This window comes from Podarcis raffonei, chromosome 8 (assembly GCF_027172205.1).
Source record: "Podarcis raffonei isolate rPodRaf1 chromosome 8, rPodRaf1.pri, whole genome shotgun sequence".
Classification (NCBI taxonomy): domain Eukaryota; kingdom Metazoa; phylum Chordata; class Lepidosauria; order Squamata; family Lacertidae; genus Podarcis; species Podarcis raffonei.
Window position 1 is genome coordinate 71,241,215 of NC_070609.1, and position 8,477 is coordinate 71,249,691.

The 8,477-nt window shown below is 47.6% G+C and overlaps 1 protein-coding gene across 2 annotated transcripts in view; it reads left to right on the top strand.

The window, feature by feature from the left end:
* LOC128419710 (Golgi integral membrane protein 4-like) overlaps positions 1 to 8,240 on the top strand; it is a 45,270-nt gene extending 37,030 nt beyond the window's left edge. Inside the window, exons 13-14 of one of the 2 annotated variants that reach the window (XM_053400725.1) lie at positions 1,710 to 1,781; positions 7,668 to 8,240. In XM_053400725.1, coding sequence (XP_053256700.1) covers positions 1,710 to 1,781; positions 7,668 to 7,751 — 156 coding nt within the window. In that variant the 3' untranslated portion in view covers positions 7,752 to 8,240. Of the gene's footprint in view, positions 1 to 1,709; positions 1,795 to 7,667 lie in introns of both variants that reach the window. The other variant, XM_053400726.1, reaches the window with a different exon arrangement.
* Positions 8,241 to 8,477: the final 237 nt, after the last annotated feature.

Consider the following 8,477-nt stretch of genomic DNA (forward strand, 5'->3'; position numbering starts at 1 on the left):
AAGAGAAAGGGAGGAAGAATTATGCGTGTGAGCGTGTGAGAGAGGGGGACTTTTTCTGACACCTGAATAGGCCTTTCCTTGCAATCCTATGCTGTCTCTGACCTTCCTAGGGTCTGATGCTACTTTTGAAGTACTGGGCAGAGGATTCAGGGGTCACTGTAGGGTTTAGGGCAGGGGTCAGCAAACTTTTTCAGCAGGGGCCCAGTCCACTGACCCTCAGACCTTGTGGGGGGCCGGACTATATTTTGAAGAGAAAACAATGAAGGAATACCTATGCCCCACAAATAACCCAGAGATGCGTTTTAAATAAAAGGACACATTCTACTCATGTAAAAACACGCTGATTCCCAGATGGTCCACAGGCTGGATTTAGAAGGTGATTGGGCCGGATCCAGCCCCCGGGCCTTAGTTTGCCTACCCATGGTTTAGGGTATAGTTGGAGGCTTTTGAGAAGCCCAGGTGACATATTCATGAGGACTAGATGCTTGTTGTTATCAAAATAAGGCCTACCCAGAATTGGCACCTTGAAATTACTGGATCTAAGTTAGTCACATGTAATGATTTTGGAAATACAGTGGTACCTTAGTTCTCAAACTTAATCCGTTCCGGAAGTCCGTTCTAAAACCAAGGCGTGCTTTCCCATAGAAAGTAATGCAAAGTGGATTAATCCGTTCTAGCAAGTTAATATGAATTTTACTATCTAATGAGACCATTTGTCCATAAAATGAAATCAGTAAACAATGTACTGCAGTCACACAGCCAATCAGTAGCTGAACTGGATTCCACACAGTCACAAAAGCAAAAAGAGCTGCAAAAACTAAAATGCAAAATAAATAGCAAAAACAGACAGACCTCAACTAACACTCAAAACGGAAGTGTGGCACTTAAATCATCAGCGTAACACTCAAAACTTAGCACATTCAGCTTCTGAAAAAAGTTGCAAACCGGAACACTTACTTCCAAGGGTTTGCAATGTTTGGGTTCCAAGTTGTTTGAGTACCAAGACGTTTGAGAACCAAGGTACCACTGTATCCTTTTTCCAGACCGTTGACTCTATTGGATTTGTGTTTATAATTCATTCTCTCTCTCTCTCTCTGTGTATATATTTTATACACACTCTGTGTGTGTGTGTGTGTGTGTGTGTGTGTATTAATGCACCTAAGTTAGTCATGCTGATTAATTTCAGTGGGTCTGCTCTTGAGTAGGACTAATGTTGGATACAACCTTGTTGGCTGCCTTAACGACTATAGGTGGTTCTTTCTGATTTCCAATTATAGTGAGGCTCTTTGAAGGGGTCTCTTGTCTTTCCCACTGAGGAGTCTCTCCCCAGAGTCATGGTTGGGCAGGATCCTGACAACTCCTTAATCCAAAATATTTACTGTGTGCATTCCAGAGAGAGGTAATATAGTAAAAAAAATAACAACAATGCCGTATTTACTCGAATGTAATGTGCACCTTTTTTGGCCAAATTATGTTGTGAAAATTAGGGTGCGCTTTAGATTTGGTGGCACCAGCAAATACTTTTTGGGTTTCAAGGTTTTGAAAACTGACGTGCGCATTAGATTCAGTGGTGCATTTGATTTGTGTAACAACAACAACCCAGGTCTTGCCAGTCCTAGCCACTACACCAGGCTGACTTGGAGCAGATCTACCATTTCCTTAAAAAAAAAACCACCCTCTTTGTGCCTTTCCTTTCCTTTCCTTTCCAGGATGCTGGTAGACCAAAGAAAATCGCAGATGACCCAATGGATGATTATCAGGAAGACCAGGAGCAAGATCTTGTATGAAACGCAGGTTCTTCTCTTTTCTCTGTCCCTCCCCAACTCTCAAACTTCTCTTGAGAATATGCCTTAAAGACAAATGCTAATGCTGCTCAAAATTCCCAGGCATCTTTTTTACATTTAAGGCAGGTTTCCTGGCCTAAAAAGTTACAGATTTCAGCAGGAAGTTACAGGACGTGCGCCAGCTGAAAATGAGGTGCCCCAGTAAGGGAAAATAATAATGGAAGCTCAGTATAAAAGGGTGCCTGGAGGAGTCCTAGGGATTGCTCTGCTTAGTAATCAATTGGTTAACCAGTTAAGTAAGGAGTAGTGGAGGGTGACCCACTAACCTCGGGCTTCCCCGAGCCAGCCCCCCGCTGCCTGCCTTCTCCGTTGTCTGATCTCCTTTTCCAGCCGTCCAAGTTGGTAGCTGTCACTGTTGGCATGCGACCAAGGGAACGGGGGCAGTTGGCAGGCCCCCAGCTGACTCCAGCCCACCGGCCAGTGTGCCGGTCGATCTCCAGTCCTTCGTGCAGCGTCTGCGACCCGAGCTTCAGAAGCTAGGGCATGCTACTCAGCAGAGTAAACACTACAAACAGAAGTGGCAGGAGAAGTTGTGTGAGCATATTTACAAGCAGTTTATTCAGCGTAAAGGGACCCCTGACCATTAGGTCCAGTCGTGGCCGACTCTGGGGTTGCAGCGCTCATCTCGCTTTATTGGCCGAGGGAGCCAGTGTACAGCTTCCGGGTCATGTGGCCAGCATGACTAAGCCGCTTCTGGCGAACCAGAGCAGTGCACGGAAACGCCGTTTACCTTCCCGCCAGAGCGGTACCTATTTATCTACTTGCAATTTGATGTGCTTTCAAACTGCTAGGTTGGCAGGAGCAGGGACTGAGCTACGGGAGCTCACCCCGTTGCGGGGATTTGAACCGCCAACCTTCTGATCGGCAAGTCCTAGGCTCTGTGGTTTAACCCACAGCGCCACCCGCGTCCCTTACATACATCAGGACAAAACATCAGGACATACATCAGCATACATCAGGACAAAAGGAAAACATGTACAATCTCCTTCATGTCCAAAGCAAGACAGCATAAGCAAAAGCTATACACAAATGGAAGTTCCCAGCATACTGTGCTGGAGTGTAAACAGACATGTGACACACCACAACCATGCCTGTTCCTTAAGGTGGAACGGAATACCCCAACAGTCACTGCCTCCTGCAGCAGCGAGTTCCACAGTTTAACGCCGCACTGCACCAAGGACTTTCTTTGATCTGTCCCGAATCTTCCAACATTCAGCTTCACTGGATGTCTGGCAGTTCTAGGGAGAAAAAAAACTTCTCTCTGTTTCTCCACCCCCTTGGTCATTTCGGTTGCCTTTCTCCGGAAGGAGACCAGGGTGGCAAACACAGAAGCAGTCGAGCATCTTAAGAACAATTCCAATACAGGAGTAGACTGGGAAGGAGCTCGACTTGAAAGCCTTGCTGGAGTAGGGAGGGTTTCGGCAGGTCCCAAGAGACGGTGCCTGCCTAGTATTTAATGGGAGGGAGTTTCAAATGATGGGGCCACCACACAAAAGGCCCAATTCCTGTGTTGTGTGTGGTATGGACCTCCTGATAAGATGGCATCACGTGGAGGAAGCCTTTACCTGCAGGGCGTTCAGGTATCCTAGTCCCAAGCGGCATAGGGACTAGCGCCTTGAACTTAGCCTGGTAGCTGAAGGGCAGTCAGCACAAGTCTTTCAGCAGTGGCATATCATGATGGTGATGTCCTGCCTCATTTAATGCACTCTGATTGCACTTTAACAGCCATGGCATCCTGGGAACTGTAGTTTAAGGGGGACTAGAGTCACTAGGAGTCCTCTGCTCCCCTCACAGAGCTACAGTTCCTAGAGTAGTTTAACAAGCAGTCCCTCTTCTCAAGGAGCTCTGCATGCAGAAGGTTCTGGGTCCAATTCCCAGACAAGAATACTGAGCTAGATGGGCCAATGGGCTGACTCCATGTAAGGCAGCTTCATATGCCCCTTTTAAAACCACCCTTTTATTCCGACCATGAGGACTAGAATGTTGCTTCATTGTAAAGGGAAGAGCCATAGCTCCCCAATGGGCCTTTTTCTTTGCATGTGGACAGTCCCAGGTTCAATCGCAGGCATCTCCAGTGAGGATTGAGAAAGATCCCTACCTGAAACCCTGGAAAGCTGCTGCCAGTCAGGGTAGATAATATTGAGCTAGATGGACCAATGGTCTGGCTCTGTATAAAGCACAGAATCATAAGAGCTGGAAGGGACCATGAGGATCAACCAGTCCAACCCTCTGCAATGCAGGAATCTTTTACCCAAGGTGGGACTTGAACCCGCAACCCTGAGATTAAGAGCCTTGTGATCTATTGAGTGAGCTATCCCAGCTGTAGCTTCGCATGTCTTAAGAGAAGAGCTGTGGCTCGATAGTAGAGCATCTGCTTTGCATGCGGAACATCCATTGCTCAGCATCTCCAGGTGGGGCTAGGAATGTCATCCCCCTGAAACCCCGGACAGCCGCTGCCAGTCAGTGTAGACAGTACTAAGCTAGACGTCCCAGTGGTCTGACTCAGTATAAGGCAGCTTCCTACATTCCCAACTGCCATGCATACACGATAATTAGACTGGCGATCACTGTGCCGCTCACGCAGTGCCACCTCCATCCCAGCCCACAAAATGCAAAAGTGTTTCTCTGGCAGCAGCAGCAGCATCACGCATTCCTTCTCTTCCACCCCAATTAATCTGCCCAGCTAACAAGCCGAGGCAGCTCCCTGACCTACTTTCCAAAATGCACACCCCTGCTGTTCCCAAAGACAGGTACTCTCTTTCCCCCACTGTCCCCCAAATACAAGGCACTTAGGAAGCGGCTTTTGAATTTTTTATATTTGCCATGCACTCTCACAACTTTCTTTTCCTGCTCTTAAAAAGGGAAAGCAACAGCAACAGATCACAGTGGCATTCTGTGGGTATTTATCCCGAATTAAATCTGCCATGTTGCAGGGGAGGCCAGCCCATTGGTGCAAATGGGGGTTTCACCTGTCTGTCTTCTCCCTTACAACCAGTCCAGGTGATGGCAAATGCCCATCAACTTCCTCCTCCTCCTCTGTCTCATTGATGCCCCTTTCAGAACTTAGCAGGAAGGATGGGGGCAAAGCGAAAATTAAGTCGGCTCTGCTTGTCATTGCCTCTGGCGCCACCTACTGTTAGGCTCCCTGCCTTCTGCCCTATCAGTCACCATGAGCACCCGTCGCCGCTGATATTCAGTGATGTTGACTCCTGGGTGAGACTGGGATTGCAGCCTTCATTGCAGACATCTGCTGAAGGAGCAACAGCTCTTCTGTCTCCCAGAAATGAGCTTTCTGTGACTCTGACACACCCTGTCTCTGCTGCCAAGCACCCAAACAGGGATTATATAAGAGTGGAAGAAGAGTGTGGCTGCTGGACCATCTAGTAGTCCAGCATCCTGTTCTCACAGTGGCTGACCAGATGCCTTAATAATGTGCTCCTCCTCTGGTCCACCCTGAACCTCCCATCATTCAACTTCGTTGGATGCTGCCTGGCTATAGTGTTATGAGATGCAGGTACTCCTGGTCTGGTTGTAAATGAGACAGGAGACAGATAGGGGGGTCAGCTTGAGGTTGGACTAGCTTAGCAGGTGTGCTCTGACTGGCAGCTGCTCTCTAGGTTTCCAGAACCTTGAGACATCTTTTCCAGCTACCAATCCTTTTTTAAAAAAAATAAAAGGACTAGAGAGGCCAGGGATTGAACCAGGAACCTTCTACATGCAAAGCAGGTGTCCTAGAGTCTGCACCATTTGAAATGCCTGGCTTGCGCACCACAATGGCTACTCCTAGCATCTTCCTTGTGGGGCGGATGTGTGTGTAGCCTCTCACCACCTTCCCTTTCTCTTAAGACATTCAGTTCCTCTTCTGCTGCCCTTGCAGAGCTGCCTCCCATTAGCATATCAAAAACAGCCACCTGCCACTGTTTCAAAAAACAGCGGAGCAAGCCCCCCATGCCTAAGCAAATTGGGATATGGAATCAGGAGTGAGGATGTTGGAGAATTCTGATGAAAACAGCATGGAAGTGGAAAATCCTTGATGTTCCCTTATTCGTTTCAATGTCTGGGACGGAAATCAATTTGGCAGATTTCGATCAGTATCCACCGTTGTTGCTTTCAGCCTGCAAACGATGCAGAGTTCTTTCAACACGCACAGCAACCATTTGCATTGTGTTCCCTTTTTTGTATCTTAATGAACGGGCTGGAGTAACGCAAGGACAATATAATTTCCTTCATTAATTACCTAAGTTGCGTTGTTTTACCATTGCGGACAGCGAGGCACACAGTGTGGGTTTCTATTTTTGCAAAAGATGAACCACTACAGAACGGAAACCGCGAGATGGCGGAATGGAAAATGGTGCCTTCTTGCATCTCTACCCCAGGAGATGCAAGGACACTGATTAGGTTCATTTGAGGACAGTTTTCCTTTGTCTTTCTCACCAAGTCACGTCACCCCTCCCCTCCCCTCCCCTTCCCCTCCTGCCTCAGAACAAAGTGACAATGTTTACAGAAAAGAAACAACACCCAGATGCTTAAAATAGCTTTTCAAAGTCCACGCTCCTTTCCTTAAAACATAATAGAGAGAAGGCTCACAGGGCTGCAAAGGGCACATTTCATCGTGATGAGGTGGAGAAAATACCACTGAGACTGAGCCTGGCTTGTGCAGTGATGCACAGCAGAAACTCCTAGGGCGGAGCCAACTTGTGCATAGATGTGCACCTGACCGTACTCCCCAGGTCAAGCAACTGCCTGAAATTGAACGCTTGGCTCTCGGCGGGTCGCCAATATTCCTTGGAGGTTTTTAAACAGCGTGGTCATCTGCCAGGGGTACTTTAGCTGCAATTCCTGCATTGCAGGGGGGGTTGGTCTAGATGACCATTGGAGTCCCTTCCAACTCGACCGTTATTCTGTGATTTGGGTTATAATCATTAGCGGTTTTTAGTTTAGGGGGGAGAGGCAGGTGGGGGCAGGGGAGCAGATGGTAATAATAATAATAATAAATAATAATAAATAATAATAAATTTTATTTATATCCCGCCCTCCCCAGCCAAAGCCGGGCTCAGAGCGGCTAACAACAGTAAAATGATAGAACATTCTAAAATCATTTCATTCTAAAATTAATTCCATTCAGATTAATGGCAACCATTGGGCTAGAGTTCTGTGAGGATTACCAAAGGAGGGGGTCAGACTGTGCCTTGGCCAAAGGCCTGGTGGAACAGCTCTGTCTTGCAGGCCCTGCAGAAAGATGTCAAGTCCTGCAGGGCCCTAGTCTCTTGTGACAGAGCGTTCCACCAGATCGGGGCCACGGCCGAAAAAGCCCTGGCTCTAGTTGAGGCCAGCCTAACCTCCCTGTGGCCTGGAATCTCCAAGATGTTTTTGTTTGAAGACCGTAAGGTCCTCCATGGGACATACCAGGAGAGGCGGTCCCGTAGGTACGAGGTAGAGGGATATTAAAAAAATATGCACTGTGCAGAGAAAGGGAATAGGAAACTTAAGAGGAATTCATGGCTGTCAGTGGCTGCTAGCCACAATGGCTATGCCCTACCTCTGCTGTCTGGAATCGCAGGTGAGAAGAGGGCTGTTGCTCTCATGAGCTGCTTGCAGACTTCCCACAGGCCTCTGGTTGGCTACTGCAAGGACAGGATGCAGGAATAGATGGTCCATCAGCCTGAGCCGGCAGACAGTCTATTCCTTTGGGTTTTTTTATACAAATTTAAGTCATAAATAGATAAATGTTTGGTGCAGATGTATCTTTGGTCTCACTTCCCAATTCCCCCTCAGAAACAAACAAACAATAACTGAGCACTTTCCCCCCCTGCCCAATAACAGGAAGATCATGGAGGTGAAGTAGACGATGCTGATGATCTGGAACTGGCCCAGGAACCCAGAGGCCGAGTGGAAAGAGACTACTAAATTTCACGCCGGCTCGATGGGGGATACCAGAGGAAAGAGCCTCAAATGGAAGAGCTGGGCCAGAACACCGCTGCGATGAGGCTCGGAATCTTCTGCCCGTAACATTCAAGAGGGGCTAGCGCCCGATCTCTGCTTCCAGTAAATCACAGGTGTATCAACGTGACCAGTTAGCAAGGTCCAGGGCAGCTTGCAAGACAGATTTTGCTCTCTGGATGTTTCTTCTAAGGCGGAAGGGAGCTCAAAACAGAAAAAATAAATTGCAGTTTCTCTTTTGATGGTTCTGTCCCTCCTGCCACACGCACACATTCCCCCCATTTCAGAATTGTTAAGATTTGGGCCGTGAGGAGGGGCTGATGCTGTGTGGCCTCTGTTAGCCTTGAACAGTTCGTATCCTCCTCCTCCCCCCCATTGTCTTGGACTCGACTCCGTTGCTCTTTAATGCAAAATCTGTTCATCTTTATATTAAAAAACAAGGAAGTCTTTTGAGAATGAGATTCTTTTTTTACATCCTGGTCTGTTTTGTTACGGGTAAGATATTGGGGGGCGGGGTGGCAGAAGGCGATGTTGCCTGTGTTTTGGAAGACAGAGAACACCCATCATCAAGACCCACTGCTGAAATGCGGGTTTATCGTGTGAACCTTATTTATTTATTACATATACACCCCTTCATTGTAAAAGCAGCAACCTCAAAGCGGTTTACAAAAAGATTAAAGCAAGAAAAAAAGG